This window comes from Natrix helvetica (genome assembly GCF_964273705.1).
Source record: "Natrix helvetica genome assembly, chromosome: 4".
NCBI classification, from domain to species: domain Eukaryota; kingdom Metazoa; phylum Chordata; class Lepidosauria; order Squamata; family Natricidae; genus Natrix; species Natrix helvetica.
The window spans coordinates 127990842-128009510 of NC_138550.1; the positions used below are offsets into that span (position 1 = coordinate 127990842).

The 18669-nt window shown below is 34.7% G+C and overlaps 1 protein-coding gene and 1 long non-coding RNA gene across 3 annotated transcripts in view; one reads left to right on the plus strand and one right to left on the minus strand.

Annotated features, from left to right (window-relative positions):
• LOC309390698 overlaps positions 1–18669 on the plus strand; it is a 279896-nt gene that overhangs the window by 221905 nt on the left and 39322 nt on the right. The window lies entirely within an intron of this gene.
• Positions 1–18669, minus strand: part of RB1CC1 (RB1 inducible coiled-coil 1) — a 55922-nt gene that overhangs the window by 7206 nt on the left and 30047 nt on the right. For both annotated transcript variants that reach the window (XM_081950315.1, XM_081950316.1), the window contains exons 13-19: positions 18529–18632; positions 17605–17731; positions 12831–14746; positions 6111–6264; positions 3214–3322; positions 2883–3123; positions 885–939 (exon numbers count right to left, since the gene is read on the minus strand). In XM_081950315.1, coding sequence (XP_081806441.1) covers positions 885–939; positions 2883–3123; positions 3214–3322; positions 6111–6264; positions 12831–14746; positions 17605–17731; positions 18529–18632 — 2706 coding nt within the window. The remainder of the gene's footprint in view (positions 1–884; positions 940–2882; positions 3124–3213; positions 3323–6110; positions 6265–12830; positions 14747–17604; positions 17732–18528; positions 18633–18669) is intronic.

The window sequence follows — 18669 nt, forward strand, 5'->3', positions numbered from 1 at the left end:
AAATAGAAATTACTAAACCTTAAGGGATTCTCTATATAAAATGAGTGCTCTGTTGCTGAATTATGGAAATATCCCTTAGTCACATAACAAATATCTATCTATATCAGAAAATAAACTTTAGCTTTCTTTATATATCTACTGTTTACCAGGAGCGTTGGATAAATTTAATCACCCTTAAAAAACAATCAAAACCGAATACTTCTTAAAATTAATCTGGGCACCTACTGATTATGCAGACATCCTCCTGTGGTTTTTTTTAAAAAAAAAACTATACAAAAGTAGGTTTTCTTGGTATTCTTTTGGACATTTTTTTAAATCTTTACTCAAAACATTTGATTTAAAATACAATAATTAAAGTAAAATATTTCTCTACATCGGAGAAATCACGTCACAAATCAGTACCAGCTTTGATTCCTAGCCAGCCTTCATAACCCATAAAACTCAGAAATCATTAATGTAACAGCAAACACAACTGTGCAAGCAGATTAGTGCAAAATCAGGCTCCTGTGAATGCATGCAGGTCTTGTAAGCATGGGTGCAGGTGGGGATTGGTTCATGCAAAACAAAGGGCTAAGTCTGGTTAGCACAGAGCTGAAGGACTAATCAGGGAAGTAAGAAAACACTCAGAAGACAATAGTAAACAGCTTCCATGGGGTTATCAAGACACTGGCATGGATATATTCATGAAGTCAGCATGTTAGCTCAATTCGAAGGACACTTTATTTTGTAAGTATAACATGAATAGTACTGGATACACTATGGATATATGGGAAGGAAAAAAGCTGAATGTAGACTTCTTCCCAAACCTTAATTCTGCCTAGAATTACCAGTAATGCTGCTAAAACCTGAGACTGGCTTAAAAAACTACTTAAAAAACTACTCACTTTTTCTAACATCATTATCCTCTGTTTTTCTTCAGACAACATCTGGACATTTTCACTAAAAAAAAAAAAGAAAGAAAGCAAGATAGAAGAAATTAAAAAGAAATGAAGATTTTTTTTTTACAAAAAACTGTCTGGCTCTTCAACATATTTATAATGATTGTTAAAAAAGAACTTTTGATAGTATAACAAACAACCAAAAAAGATTAACACACCAAGAAAGATTAACAAACAGCTGTTTAGCATTGGCCAAATGACCCTAAATACTTTGAATTATAGATGTGTCAAACAAAAATGATTAAAGTAAAGTGTATATAATACGTTCATGTTTTCCCGTTTCATGCAAGCCTCATGTATACAGATAGATACATGGCAGCAATTGAAGCTGCCTTTCTTACACCAAATATTCTGGAGAAGATAAAGAGTCTTATTGGGGGTAATTAGAAGTTGGGCAGATAAAGAGACCAAATCCAAAATGGGACAGATGTCATCAAATGAACTGGCTATTAGTAATGGGATGGAATATTGCCTGGATATCAGTCACTGCCCTGAGAGGCCCAGTAGCACCAAATGATGCTTTTGGGTATTTGGGTGACATGTTTCAGGCTATTTAGAAAGTTCTGAAGATTAAGAGACTAGATGTGGATTAATGAATACACCTGCCCAATTCTTGTAATATTTTCATTTACAAAGGGTGTTGAAGGACAACAAAACTTCAGTATATAGTAGAAGTGACTGTGAAAACCGCCCAGACGGTTTGAAGGAATGGTCTGGCAGACAATTCCTTCAAATCCCAAGGAATCATATATGTACAACATGTAATATAAGAAAATATGAGTGAACAAAGTACTGGTAGTAATAGAAATTGATGGGCTAAAAAAAGATCTATTGGCACCAATATGGCTGCATTCAATTTGATTAACTTTATTTAATGATGCAGGATAAATTCTTTATTGATTAATGCCAGGCATATGTACTTCTGAACAGATCAGTCAGTTTAAAAAGATACAGGTGAAATAATTGTCCATCTATTTGTACATGACTTTGTCATGGTGAGCTCAGATTTGGAAGAGACTGACAATGAGCAGCCAGCTCCATAGTTACAGGAAAGATTATTGCTATCTGAGCAGGCAGAGATGAGGTTGACCAGCAACCATCTCTGAAGATGAAGAGGCTAAACTGCCACCACCTCCCAATGCAAGGCCCCACTGTGCAGAGAAGAGGGCAGAGGTGTTCTCAAGTGAGGCACCTTGCAAGGAAGGAGTTTTGTCCTTCTAAATGAACAACACTAGGCATCCTTTTGAAGAAGGACAGCAAGCTCAGGACTCTCCATTGATGACAACTGTCCTTAACTCCTTCTTCATGTCCATTGACTCCTGACTGATGAGCCCTGACTCTGGAAACTGAGCTGCCTGAGGAACCTTCCATTAAGTTTTCACTTTTGTACTTTGTCTGCCCATTCTCTTGCCTGCTGTTTGGATTAGAGCTCCTTTAAGGCAGGCTTGCTAAAACTATGAAATACTGTTTTACTACCACTACATGCATTTGACGTGTATTTTGATATTCAGGGATTAGAAACCTCTTTCAGTGATAAAACTAATTTCTGCTGTTCAAAATGCTTAATATAAAACAACATTCCTCATAAATTTGAAGACTGAAACTTCATAAAATATATGTAAAAATTAAACTGATGTGATGAGAAGGGGTGTTTTTTTCTCCACTTAAACAGAGGGTCAAATGAAATATGACTAATAGTTAAGGATTTGGCAGTGATCCACATTCTAATTTGAAATATTTTATCTTTTAAAATAAACAATTAATAATCAAAATATATGTTCTAACAATCAAACCTTATATATACATTTAGCACGATAATGATACAAATGTATAAAAAATACTCAGGAAAAAAAACTTAGGACCAGCACTTTAAATGGGGTAGGGGAAGCATATTTCATTCATTCTGTAATATTTAGGTATTTATTTCAATGCAAAATGACTTACTTTACAGTCATCATGCTAGTTTCTAGTGTGGAATCAATTTTTCCTTCTTCTGCTGTATCAGAACTCAAACGTTCAGTTTCTGATGTGAAATCAGCTGCACAAGCTCCAGAAGGTTCCAGAATAGGAGGCAAGCATGTTGAGGAAACAAGATTGCTATTTTTCAGCTTATTAACTTCTTCTTCAAGTTTCTTCTTCTCTTCAAGTAAACGAGCGCGGTCTTCAGAAAGACTTTCAATCAGATCTGAGCAAGGCATTTCAATGGTTTATATTTAATATTGCACTGAACAATTGCTATGGTATGCAACCCTAATGTATTACATTGCATGCTTACCCTTGTCTCTTTCTTGCTGCTGTTTTATCAATTTCAATTTGTCGCTTAGATCATTGATTATATTTTCTTTTTTCAGCTTTTCTCTTATTAGAACAGTGTTAAATGTAGTCTGAAAAGATAGCATTAAAATTAATTTTGGTAACACAATGAACAAAATGTAGATGTACACACTCTTAAGAGTGTAATCCTTAATAGTATTAAAACACATTAGAAGCTTTTAGATGCACAGGCTTGGAACACATCTAATATTACATTATCCTGTTACTAGGTTGCATTTAAGTCTAAATAACATTGATATTTAGGAGACGACTTCTGGTCCCCGAAGGCAACGGACGTTCGTGTCCGCTGCTCGTCTTCTCGGTGGGCTCCTTTTAGGAGCACAGGGGGCCTTGGAGGGGCTCCCTGCCGTAGGGCGGCTTGTTGGGACCCCCTGGATCGGCGGCGGCCGCAGGGGGGGTCTCCAACTTCGCCCCAGGAGCTGGGGAGCGTGGGGGGTGCGCATCAGCGCGTCTTTGCCGATTGGAGCCTGGAAGGAAATAACTAATCGGATGTTATAGCTGAAATGCGGTGAGGTGGGAAGTTTCCCTCAATCTCCTTTTTAGCTAGTCAATTGATGAACAGCAGCTTTTCTAAATTGTGGTCTCAATCTTTCAAAGTGTTAAGACTGGAGGGGGGGGGGGGTTTCCACCCCTCCCTCGGAAAAGCGGCATTTGGAATATCTGTCTCTCTCGGAGGAGAGAGAGAGAGTTAAAAGTTACTTTCTCTTCCTTTAAGCAATGGGAGAATGACTTTTTGCTACAATTGCAAAAGATGACTGCTGATTCTTTTAAACTATTTTATGGAAACTTTGGACATGTTGCTTTCTGATCTCCTGTGAAGGCGGAGCCAAGATGGCCAATTTCCTCCTTCTTCTTTGCACTTATGAATGAAGTTTCCCTTTTGAAATAATTTCTGGCTTCGTATTATATCACACCCTAGAGATCTCCAGGAGCCTCTCCTTTCCCGTATCTCCCTTGGATTTGGAACATTTGATTCATACTTGGCTTGGAACTGTATAGGAAGACTAACATTCTCTTCTGGGCTTGCTTGCCTCACGATCTCTCCCGGTTGTGTTTTTCCACAGATGCCATTTCTTTGTACAGACTTATAGCTATCTCTGAACTTAATATGGGTCCTAAAAAACTACCGCCTCGTAAGGCATCTTCGGCCCCGACATCCTCTACGTCCAGCCAGATTACTCAACAGACACAACTGGCTTCATTTCTACAACCTAAAACAACTGAAGAGAGTTCAAAGGATTTATCTGTTGCTCAAATGTTTCAAACTATTTATAAAGGGACAGGATGAACTGAAAAAACAACTGGCAGAATTAACTGACCAGCTCAGAGAAACGCAACAACAAGCAACACAAAATAAACAGAGAATAGGTGTGCTGGAGGAGGGCGCGACTGGGCTGAGGGAAGAGGTTAAGACAATTCAGAAGGGGAATAAAGAATTTGAAAATCACATGATAAAGGTGGAATTTGAAAGAATGTCTTTTTTTCTTAGATTTCAAAACTTGCCAGAAACAGAGAATGAAGATCTCAAGGAGATCATGACCACAATTTTAGCAGAATACATTAAAAGAGATAAACAACAACTATGGTGGGATATTGATTTGATTTATAGGATCAACTCAGCATATGCTAGAACACACAACGTTCCAAGGGAAATACATGTTAAATTTCTTAGAAAGACTACAAGAGATGAGGTCTTAGGAGCTCAAAGGGTGGGACCATTAAAATATAAAGACAAAGAAATAACCATTCTTAAACAAATTCCGAAGAAAGTAAGAGATAAGAGGAAGAAATATTCCTCTTTAGCAAAGAAATTATATAATAAAGGAATTTGGTTCAGATGGTTATTGCCAGAAGGAATGCTGATTTTCTGGGAGGGCAGCAGAATTAGAATTAATACAGTTGTGGATGCGGAGGCCTTCATTAAAAAACACAGTGCCCTCCTAGATGAAACAGGGGACAGTACACAAGATATGAAGGAAGGAGGGGCTGTGGCTCTGCCAGCAGACAGGGGGAGGATGCAACACTGAAAAGACTCAGATCACAAAAATGAGGTTGAAACATTATTGCAATTGTTGTTATAATGTAATTGTCGGAAGTGACACAAAAGATGATTGAATATATTGATGATATAATGTAAAATCAAAAGCTGCCAATGTTTATTCAAATCTTGATTTTTTTTTCTTTTCTGTAAAAGTTGTGAGATTTGGGGGGATTTCTACCCTTCGCATGATGTAGCTGTCAACATTTTCTATACCTATTTACCCTTTTCCTAGAAATATTTGTAAAAACCAATAAAATTTTTCAAAACAAAAAAAAACCAACATTGATATTTAGAAATTGTGAGGTAAAAACATTTCTTCATGAGCACAAAATTAAGTGGAAGTTTGCTAAATATGAATACTTGAGAGATACAAAGATGATTTGTAGGCATGACTGATTTCTTTACTCAGGTCAGCATCTATTGTTTCAGTCACACTGATTTTTTTATGAATGTATGTATGTGTATTATGATTGTTTTATATATATATATATATATATATATATATATATATATATATATATAATCTGTCCCCTATTCCTGGGATATCAAATCTTCAGTAATGTAAAAGAACTCAGTGAAGACCCAGTTAAAATGAATATGGATTCTAAAAGAAAAGGAATGCAGTGACCTTTCCCACAAAGCCAAGCAATCATACTTAAACATACAAAGACATAAGGATATAATCAATTTTTGAAATTTGAGGAATTCGTTATTCAGTCTGGCAAAACCAAAAAAAGATTCCAATTATTTTATATTATCCCCCAACAAGAAAATCTAATCTGAAGTCATTGAGCTACCTGCTGCTCTGCAGTGAGTGATGTACGAATGTTTTGTATTTCTTCATTTTTTCTTTTCTCATGTTCTTCAAGCTGTTCCAAAAACTTCGCTTTCTCTTCCTGGAGTTTTTCTTGAAGTTCTGCAACCAAGCTTGAAGCAGACGATTCAAGTGAACTTGAAAAAGGAAAAAGAAATATTCAGAATATAATCAAACAATCTGAAGTAGTAACAAATGGGCAAAACCTCAGTATCATTTAATCTGGGATATGTACATGTAGTTAAAAATGGAAGGCTTTGATTAATGTTAGCTGCTTCAGTGATTACCAGATTTTAGGATAATTTGAGACAAAATAGGTGCTAGCCTTGCAATAACTATTTACAAAATCCAAGCCAATTTTAAAAAATGAATTCAGCAATCTGGTTTTTCACATGGTTATCTATATTTACACCTGTTGTCTCCCCTGCCCCCACTTCAACTGTATGAACAGTATATAGCAAAGCAAAGCAACAGACTAAAAGATGCTTTAATAGAAACAAGTAGCTCAAAACTGACCAGTTTTAGTTCAATTGGAATAATTTTGGTGACTTCATTACATTTATGGAACAAAACTGGATGTTATTAGCTCAGAAAATAGAAGAGACCGAAACCCAAACCTCCTACATTCACTCAAAGGTTTTTTTTTTCCTTCTTCAAGACAACTGGACTGTGTTATTTTTCCTCGAGGAAGAAAACATTTCACTTCTCATACACTTCTTCATCAGTTCTGACAGATCTTTTTGGATAAGAAGCTAAATATTTATTTTCTTCTTCCTCCCCAAGGGAAAAAAAACAGTCTAGTTGCCTTTTGAAGAAGAAAAAAAGGACTTTTGAGATAACTATGACCTGGATGACTGAGAATCTCCACATGCACTCTTTTATCCACCTAGTGATTCATAAAGGTGTTTGGAACCTAAGTAAAAATATGTCTATTTTCTTTTTCTTCAAAGGAATTCAGGGTGAAATGTTTGCTCCCTGATGCCACTTGAGGAGAGAACTTTATACTATGAAGCTAGTAATTAAAGTCAACTGCAGAATTTTTTTTAATCTTGAGGATTTAAATGTGGATACTTATAACCTTGGTCAAGCTGTTTAATTGTCATAGGTCTTCTACTCAATGTATTTTCTAGCGATTCAAAATTAAGAGCATATTGTTGCAAGAAGAAAAAAGAGAATTATCACCCCGTATTCTTGGACTGGATAGTTGACCAGCTATTAATATATATATTTCTGATTTAAGAAGTTTGGTTTAACATCGCTGGATTTTTCTTCTTTGGTTGATTTATTTTTATTCAGTGTCTCACTAATTTTGTTAGTTGAAATATAGTTGTTACACACTGCAGCTAATAAACATTTGCTAGCACTATAAATAAGAGTACAGTGAGCAAAGTGTTTCAACCAACCCAATGACCTCCAATCTTACTGGGTTTCGTTCCAGAGCTACTTTATCTATCTACATTTAACCATTAATTTTGCAGCCTTGTCCTGAGGGGAAAATATGCAAATTATACTATATTTGTTCTCCCCCCCTTTTAATAATAATCTGAATAATTATTCATTTTCTACCATGTCAGAGAGAACTAGCAGCGTTCTCCTCGAAGCCCTAGCTTGCAACTTTGCCCTCTCATCAAATTCCAGGTGTTATACCAGTAATTCCATGTAATGTCTTTGCTGAAGTCCTGAATTGAAATGTGCATGACAGAAATACCCAAGGGTCAAAGTTGGTTTTCATAGCTTCAGCATCCTACAATGATATTAAAAATGAAAGTGCACCAGAACTAAATGGAAACAACTGTAAATTGCTTTAAAAGTTAAAGTTAAACTGCTTTAAAAATAAATAATATACAAATGTCCTAAAACACAAATTACATATTTAATGTAGTAGTTTCCTGAAAAATCTGTATTTTTTCCTAATTTACTGTAAATCGGAAGATAATTTTATTTAATTTTATCTAGATGCAAAAAACATAGTTATGTGTATGTCTGCATGTGTCTTTTGTGTAAGTAATCATTCTTTTGTGAGAGAATATCTTACTGGACCGGGACGCCTTACGCACAGTCACTCATGCGCTGGTGACGTCTCGCTTGGACTACTGTAACGCTCTCTACATGGGGCTTCCCTTGAAATGCACCCGGAGGCTACAGTTGGTCCAGAACGCAGCCGCGCGGGTAATTATGGGGAGTACTAGGTACTCCCATGTGACACCGTTCCTGCGCGAGCTGCACTGGCTTCCTGTGGTCTATCGGGTGCGTTTCAAGGTTTTGATAACAATCTTTAAAGCGCTCCATGGCTCAGGACCTAGTTACTTGCGGGATCGTATTCTGCCCCATACATCCCTGCGACCAATCCGCTTGCACAGAGAGGGCCTCCTCCAGGTGCCGTCCACTAGACAGTGTTGGGGGGCGGCGCCTAGGAGTAGAGCCTTCTCTGTGGCGGGCCCAGCCCTGTGGAATGACCTCCCTCCGGATATTAGGAATACCTCTGACCTCCGCTCCTTTCGTAGTAAGCTTAAGACCCACCTATTCCAAGTAGCTGGCCTGGCTCAACTTTGATCTAACCATATCGCTCCTGATGGGTTTTTAATTGGGTATTTTAATTATATTTAATTATTTAGGGGTTTTTTAATCACTGTATTCTAATTGTTTTTTATTCATCAGCCGACCTCCTCCTTGTGTACGTCTCGGTATATATCTCTGTTATATGTTTGTTTTGTCCACATATTTATTTCATATGTTTCATTGTACGCCGCCCCGAGTCCTTCGGGAGAGGGTGCGGCTAAGAAATAAATATTTATTTATTTATTATTTATTATTATTTATTAAATATCTTAAACTTTGATGAAAGCTCTGCCTTGAACTCTGATTTAAGATATCTTAAATATCTTAAATTCAGTCTTGCATTTTTTGGTATGTTTGGTATGCTGGATATTACCCTAAATATGTTGACCATATCTGGGAAAAAAGTGGAAGTAATCCTCTTTTGAGTATTACCTTTTGTAAGAAGCTCTCTCAAACCAAAACTGAACTTGTCAAAAAAACCTAGACGTTTGTTCAAAATTGTATCCATTCTGTTATGAAAATGTTATCATTGTCTGAAACTAGGTAAAAAAACACACCTCTAGATGATAAAATAATTAACACTGTATCTTCATTTTATCTTTCAGGGACGGAAGCAATTTTAACTATTTTGTAATATATATTTGAAAATACTGCTTAGAAAAATAGACATGAATGCAAAGCTGGATAAAATTATTGTAAACTTATAGAAGTGATACAGAAGTTGGATGAGGTATTACAAAAACTGCAACAAGAAAAGGTACATTTTAAAATAAGAACGTCTTGGAACAATGTGAATACATTCATTTAACATACTTCCTGACTGAAGCCTCAGAACTTAGATGCTGCTAACCCATCAGCCACAATCAAATCTGAACAATTTAAATTATGACAGACAGAATGAATGAAAAGCATGGGATCTATTAGTGATGCTACTTTGCAAAGGAAGAATTATAAGCAATATTTGATTAAAAATAAATTGCTAACTGGAAACTTTAATAAATAATGGTATTCATTTTGCTTTGTTTAGACAAAACCAAGGAATTTCAATTTATAACTGGGTGATGTTGGCATTATAATATTTGATAATGACAGGAGTTGTATATAGTTAAAGAACCTTAATGAAAGCCATCTCTCAGGGAAAATTCAAAATTTTACAATGAACTGAGATTCTCTGTCATCCAGGTCATGGTTGTCCAAATGGTTTTTTTTTCAAAAGGCAAATGTGTTTTTTTCCCCTTAGGGAAGAAATTGTTTTGCTTCTCATGCAAAACATAATCCAGCTGAGTTTTGAAAAAGTACCTTTGAGTCTACAATTAACTTTTTTTGCTTTTTTTCTAAAATAAAGACTATCTAAATAAAACATTTTGCTCTTAAAACTGAAATTCATCAAATAAAAAGAGAAAGACACACATATCATAAGAATTGGAAAGTGCAGCTATTTTCCGCTGGAAATAAAATATGTAAAAAAATAACATTATTTTTCATTTTGTAAAATGATTTGAAAGGAATAATTGTTAATACTTTTCGTCCAATTTCATGATGTAGCAATTTATTGCATCTGTTGATCAAAATTAATTTTGATTTTAAATATGCATTGTTTTCCATGCAAGCTGAGTTTATGAAATCTCTAAAAATATGAATAAAATAGTTTTATTCATTAAATATTACTAATTAATATATTGTAGGAATATTCATGCATTTATTAAACAAAATATTCAGAGATATGGATATTAAATCAAATATGAATATAGACAGAAATAAATTATAATACTTTCACTACATTTGTGTCATCTATCAACAGCAGATTAATTCTATATGAGTAATTACTCATGTATTTAGCTTCTCCCATTATTTCAACAACTAAATTTAATGGGAGAATTTCATCTTGATGCCATATACAATCTACATCGATAAACCTTCTGTACTTCTCAGGTTTATATTTTATTATCATAATTTTAAAAATGAAAACGTTTTGCTGCTGCAACAAAGGCACATATATTTTCTTCAAACATTTAATTTCTTACTAAATTTCTTGTAAAACAAGGCAAGTTGTCAAGAATGGCTAGTGCTTTGTCTTCTGTTTAACATAAATAAAACAATCTACTGGATAATAGGAGACCTGGTGTGAATTACAATCCATAAATCATAATCTTTTTCATTTATGGGGCGACCAGAATCTCGATTCTTGAGCAAAAGCAACTGGTAAGAAAGACAACCATGTGATAATTTCACTCAACAACAGCAATCCTGCCACTCCTGGTTGCGACTGAGTTGTTAAGTGGATGGAAGCCCAGGTAAGCGGCATAGGTGCCTTGGGAGTTTGTGTATGGGGGCTCTGAGTCAGGAGTGGGGGGGGGGAGATAAATTCATCATCAGGCTGCAGAATTGAACTAAAATGAAGCTCCATGCCTGCAGCCTGATAAATTAGTTCCTCTTCCCTTTTTCCATTGGGGAGAAATTCTTCATTGGGATGCAGGAACAAAGTTTCAGAATTTTAAAGGGGTGGTGGTATAATAAACTCCATACAGAACTCAGGTTCCTTCCAGCAGGAATTCTTTCAGCCAGCCCCAGAAACAAAGAGTCCTCAGCCCCAGAAACAAGCAGTCATCTCAGCAGCTTGGAAACTTCCCTGTTGGCTTTCCATTAACTTTCTGGGGAAGCAGCAGAGAAGATTGCAAATGGCAATCATATGATCACTGTGCATTGGACAATCAGCCATAAACATGAACAGGTTGCCAAGCAAAGAGATCATGATCAGGGCAGCACAATGCATTAAGATGGCTTAAAGTCCTTTTTAAAATATATAAAGCACTCTTTCTGAGGTGTCTCTCATAACTTGTCTTTGAAAGATTAAAAAACAACCTGTGACATGGTGGGGTCATCATTTCAAGATAGTTCCTTACTAGATTCATTGCCTTCAATAATGACAGTAATGTACTGAAAACTCCTTAAAACTACAAGGAGATATTTAATTGTTATCTGCCTTAAAAGTAGCCCTTGTCGAATTGTATAGCACAAACATCAGAAGTTGACCACAGGAAATGTTTTATGGCATTGTTTATTATATCATAAAACTTTTTATGATAATTTTATGCAACAAAATGTTTTATAAAATTTTCTGAATTTCAATTTCATGGGAGTCCATGGGATTTTGGATGCATTCTGTAAAATAGTCCATTTAAGGTACCTTGAAAAAGTTTGACCAATGACCATCTGCCCATGTAAAAGTTACAGACACGACAGTTTTAGCTGTATTAAATAATTAATAGATATAATAGATAATAAATAGATTAAATAACTATTTAGAAAATAGCAAGTACTGAATTATGTTCAACTGTACTATTTGGTTCATTCTCAGATAGCACAATTTTACCAAAACTTACGCTAATTTATTTAAGTTTGACCCACAAAATAAATCTGACCATTACATTAAAAAAAAAAAAGAATAAGCATGAGTTGAAACATAGCTGGTATAATTCCGAATACAACAGCTTTGGGTAGGTGGGGGATAAAAGCAAATAACAATTTGATTAACATTTTGCAGTAGTAACTAGAAATTCAAAGTTTTACCCAACTATGAGTATAAGATGTTTTGTGGGTAATTCGTAGGTATATATATTTTAAATACATATAAGTAGTTAAATCTACATATAATAATTTGTTCGAAAAATACCTCTTCTATGAAAAAACTTTCCACATCAAAGGGAAAGCTTTTATGTATCCTTTTGTGATGGCAACTTTTTAATATGGGACAAAATTTTAATGTGCAACCATTTCTTTAAAAATACCAATGTCTCTGATCCACTAGGATAATGCAGTATAAATCCAAAGCAATATGTAGCTCAATATGGGATGGTTTGAAATAACATGTCATTCAGTATTAAAACTTAGAGAAAATAACTAATAACACATTTCCTCAGTATAACCCATGAAATAATTAGAATAAAAATTGATTTGTATGTTAGGATAAGAGATAGGCTGATGGTATTTGTGGGAAAAATATATGGCTGGTTGAGCGGACAAGCAAACTGACTGAAGAAGATACTCCTCTAATTTTATATTCTATTTTGTCAATTCATACAAAATATATTCAGGCTGTTGTTGTCATTTAAAATATTAGAAGGTACCCTAATTCATACAATACCTCTGATTAACTTGCATCTCAAGTCGCTGGATTTTTTCCAAAAGTTCTTTTTCAACAGCCTCTCTCTGCAATTCAAATTCTTTAAGAGCATTTTGTACTGCATCTTCTTTTTCACAACTGAGCTTCTGTACCATCTCTTTCTTGTCTTGTTCATGGGTAGCTATTAATAGTTCCTTTTCTTCTAGGAGTTTCTCAATGGTGTCTTCATATTTCTTCTGCTGTTCACACAACACTAAAAGCTCTTCTTTTTGTTTCTGTACAGCATTCATTTCTAATTCCAGCTTACCTTGCAATTTTTTAATTTGTTCTTCCAGGTTTTTTTCTGCTTCCAGTGCTTTCTGATGCAAGGAGGTCGTTTTATGCAATTCTGTTCTAAGCAAATTTGCTTCTCCTTCATGCCTGTCAATTAATTCTGAAATGCAGTGATCTTTCTCAACTGTTATTATAGTCCTCAGATCTGCTAAACCTACCTGATATTCATCGTTACTAACTTGAATTATATGCCTTAATTTATCTGTCTCTTTTCTTAGCATTTCAGTTTCTTTGTCAACAAGGGTTCTGAGATTACTTTGCTGCTGAGCCTTGTTTGCTTCGATAAGTACTTTCATTTCATCTGCTTCTGCTTCTTTCAATGCTAGTTCAACTTCCAGCTTACATCTCCAGTCTGATAATTCAGAAACCTTAATCTTTAATTCCTCAATCTGTTGTTCTTTTTCAAAGACATCAGCAGCGTGAGATTCCTGCAGTTTTTCAAGTTGGTGTTGATGTTCTTTTTTTAACTTCTCTAAACAATCATTGTGTTTGGCTATTAATTCTTCAAATTCTTGTGTATGTCTGACATGTAGATTAGATTCTAATTCCTTTAGATGATCTTGCTCAATAGTTTGACATTCTGCTTTCAGAAGTTGTAATTTTTCCTCATTTTCAACATTAAGTTTTTTCAAATTTTCTAATACTCTTTCACGTGACTCTGTCAGTTCTTTAATTTCATGATATAGCTTCTTCATTTGGCATTCCACTTCAATCAATTTCTGATCTTTTTCATTTTGTAAGAATACAACTGCTTCCTTTTCATTCTTTACTATTTCAAATTCATTATCTTTGTCATGTAAAACTTCTTCAAGTTCTTTTAAGTCACAATGTAATTTAGAAATCCTTTTTTTGTTTTCTTCACTATCTTCAACTAAAATATTTATTTTACTTTCATATTCAGTTTTTACAGACTGTAGTTCTTTTTGATGCTTATCCTTTAAAGATTTTTCAAGAGAAAGTTTGACTTTGTCTATAATATTCCTTATTTCTACTGAAGTACATTTTAAAGAGGAGGAAAAGTTACACTGTTCTTTTTTTACAAATGTTCTAAAGTGGTAAAGGTCTTCTTTGATATTCATTAAATTTAACTGAGATTCTTGGGCAACATCTCTGCATTTGTCCATGTAAACATTTAGAGCAGGATTTTCTAAAACTACATCTTTTACACATATATTTGTGTCTTGCATCCTCCTACTATCTATTGCATTGATAACTGAGGAATAGAGGGATTCTACCATCATTTCTGGACTTTGAGGGTCACTTATCACATTTGGAGATGATGGATTTTCTTCTATTATAAACTCATTCACTGCAGACATAAAATCGGATTCTGGACTTTCGGCCAATGAGTCCAAATCTAAAGATTCTTGTTTAAGAGATTGATCTATGTTTGGGTGGGCAATTGTTTCAAAATCAAATGTGTGAGCATCAATACTGTCTGGAGACAATTCTTCTAAAGGAGCTGGAGGACATACAGAAGGGCAAAGAGGACCCTGAAGACTGAGAGGTGATGGAGCTTTAGGAGAGGTAGCAATTGTTGTTCCTGTTGTATTTTCCATTCTTGGTGTAGTGATAGATTGTGGTGAGGCTTGACTATTGGAAGCCTATAAGAATAAAAAGTAAGAGTTAAAATAATATTCTTTCCTAACAATTCCCAATACAGGATCCAACTCAAATACATTCGCACACATGCCATAGGGTTTATGAAGCTTTTTGTATCTTTAAGAAAAATGGTCATGCCTAAAAGCTCATAACAGTTTAAAAGCAGCTACTGAATGCAGGAGCAGCAATTGTGAGAAAGAGGAAATCTAAGTGTATGCTAGAAAATTCTTATTTGGCAACCTATCGTAAGTCTGAATAGTCAGACAGGTCAAATTAAACTAACAGAAAATTATAAAAAAAAGTGCACTTATTATACTTAAAAGTTGTTTTAAAGCAAGGTATAATAGCTATATTGCATCAGATTGCAATTTTATTAAGTGAAAGCATATAAATTATCAGTGAAATCTAGCCATGAATATAAACTTGCGTAAGTATAAACTACTGTAATTTTAATAGAAGAGCCCAAATAAACAAATAAGAGATAATGAGGACTCACATTTGGGGAGGGGGATATCCTAACTCTGTAAACCGCTTAGAAAGAGCTGTAAAAGCACTATTTATTTGTTTATAGTTATTGGTTTATAATTATTTGGACTGATTATATAATAAGTTGGCAGCATAGAAGGAAAAAATCAGTTCAGACACAGTATTTCCTTTTAATATGGCACAGAATGCACATTACAACACCATACTATGAAATTATGGATATATATATCAATGTGGCGTGAAGCATAACACATGGAAAAGCTAAAGATAAACACACCTGCACATGTATTTTAAATTTAAGTATTACACCAATAAAGTTGTTAGACTTTTGTAGGGCTCTAAAAACCTGGCTATATTCCCAAGGGGTGCTAAATACATCAAAGGCCCCATTTCCTGGCTTTATTGTTAACTGTCCAAGTATCTCGGTTGCTGTATATATTAATTTATTGAATTTTATATATTTTTTAATTATTTTAAAATGCTTTTATTGTTTTAATTGTAGTATAGATTTTGAACCTCAAGCTTGATTGACATGGATAGCTACAGAAATTGAACAAATAAATAAATAAAGCTTACATCTATCCATATGCCAGTTTGAATAAAAGCCTAGACTACTGTGCATTTCTAAATCTGTAGTTGAAAATCTGATTTTGAATAAGAACTAGAGGATGGTCTGATGCTTTCCTATTCACAATTATAGAAATAACCATGAAAGAGATTTCTTCTTAAAAATAGAAACAGAACTACAAGAATCCCTGCAAGAGTTTAAGACTGCTGAGGCAAACTTTTCCAAGACATCTCTATCCTGAAAACTTTACATTTTATGTTAATGTAGGTACACTTGAATCCACTAGTATACAAACACAAAACTTTAAGTAATGTAATAAAATTGTTCTGGAAACCGTTCTTCTAACATTGTAAACTGGAATGCCAACACTCAGATCTTCTTAAATTCCAATGCACATCAAGTCTAGCATGCAAACAATAATGGGAAGTGCAGTCTACAACATCTGGAAGGCTGTAATTGAGTAATTAAAGTACCATAAATTACAAATGGAATTGTGCTTTTTTATAAAAATAACCACTTGGCTACAATTAAACAAATGACCTATGGATGTGTCTGAATCCCCATTATTTAAAACTTTATGTATCCCACATTATGGTATCCTAACAAACTATCACAGTACTTATACTGAAATGGCTGTATTCCCCAGAAGGGGTTGGTACAATATTTGAAGGTGTTGGGAGACGTATAGCTCTTTTGTAAACACCATGTAGAAACTATGGTGAGGATTTCCCCTTATCTCTATTTGGTGTATCAATTAGGGCCCTACTAACCAGGATTTACCAGCAACAGTAACTCATATCTTTAATCAACAATCAGTTGGACTGAGGCTAGCTTTTATAAGGGGGATAAAAAAGTTATTTTATTCCATTATGCTTTTGGCCTAAAATGAAGGATAGTGGTTTACCAGGATTGTTTTAACAATTTAGTTTGTTCTAACTCTTTAATTGTTCTTCTATTGGAACAAATAGAACTCAGAATCCCATGAATGGTAGCCAGAAAAAGGAAGTTGTAACTTTTCACCATTGTTAAATCAATGGTTTTAAGTCAAGGGCTATCTGTATTCTCAGGGCTCTATGAAATGAACATAAGACAGTGACGGTTAACCGTTTCGGCACCAAGTGCTGAACCTGAAGTGCGTGACACCTGCCGGAGTACCAGAATCAGGAAGAGAGCAGCTGGCCAATGCGCATACGCACAGCGGCCAGCTGCTCTTCTGGGTTCTATCTTGCTCATGCACTCCATCCAGCTGGTCTTTGCATGACAGAACCCAGAAGAGCAGCTGGCAAAGGCGAGCATGCCCACAGAGAGGGCTCTGCGTGCCAAGGTTTGCCATCACGGCAAATTTATGGCACGCCTATAGGACACCTATAGAATGACATTCCCCAGCTATCAAGAATGGTGCTGAGCTTACATGGACTCCTGAACCTGATTTTCCACATCTTCTCTTTTCAGGACTTGCTGGACAGTCAACAATTCAGAAGTCGATGGCTGTGACTTCTAATCCCATCATAGGCATGTAAGTGGGCTGAGTGATTTTGAGCCAGTTGCTTTTTTTCAGCCCAACTCACCACACATAGTTGTTTTGGAGGAAATAATAGGAGGAAGGAATATTAGGTATATTTGCTACTTTGAGTTATTTATAAAAAACAATAAAGGGAGCAGGGAATTAAAAATAGGGAATAGGGAGTATCCTTTGAGCAGAGTATCCTTTGAACAATGTATTGGATTTAATCCAATCTTTAATTATTTTATTGTAGAATTAAATACTGCAAAGGCCAAAATTGCATGTATATAACTCAGTTCTACCTTTTGTTCATTCAGCAAATCCGTAATGGTCTGGGACATCTCATCCAAACTCTGTGCTGCTTTGACAAGGTTATGTAAAGCAAGTACATGCTGGTGGAGAGGTTCAAAATCACAAAGTATGGGAACCCTTAAAAATACAGAAACAGAAATTAAATTGATTACACTTCTCAAATAATAAGTTATATTACAACCACACTGGAGAACAATTAATTGCAAGGCTTCTGCCTTGTTTATTACAATTTAAGGATAACATTTCTTATTTGATTCCTACCATTCATTCTGATTCCTACCATTCATTCTAAATTCTGAATTCCAAGCTTAGCTAAACCAGGCCATGTAAGAGATTGTATGATAAAATGATGGAGAACTTCAGCAAACAAGCTACCCTTTTTCACTATTTATACTTTGAATATACCTTTTGGTAAAGTTTAATTAGGAAATAATCTGAACTTAGTCCAAAAGGAGTAGTATTCTTTAAATGTTAATTTAAAAATACTTCTAATATATTTATGTATTTAATTACATTTACTGTGGCTGTCCACTTGAAAAGACTCTGTGTAAAATATTTAACCCACATGTAAATAGTTTTCTGATATAAATCTATGTAAATAACAGAAGAACACAATAATGTTTTTCTTTTGTCTATTGCCCAGAATTTCTGACGGATTTTTTCTCTTTTGAAATTAGTCTCAACTCACAAATCTGATATACAAATATTTTAACCTAATTATAAATATGCTATATAAATAGCCTTTTAACATTTATAGAGACTGCTGAAATCTGTATCTTTTTGTTAGCTGCATATTCATGAACCAGAAAGGGAGGGGGAAAATAATTTTTCCTATAATTATTTGCAATTGTATTTCTTAATGGCTATCTATTGGCAAAAGCTCTTTATTTCAGGTAATTAAAATCATACCTTACCTGAGTAATGGTTGTACTTCTGAAGGACAAAAGGATTGAAGAAACTGCAAATCAGATAATGAAATATCAGGAAGTTCACCATCAAATCTGCGAGGTTTTCGAGTCTATAAATAAAAAAGAAATGTATGCATGTTTAAAATA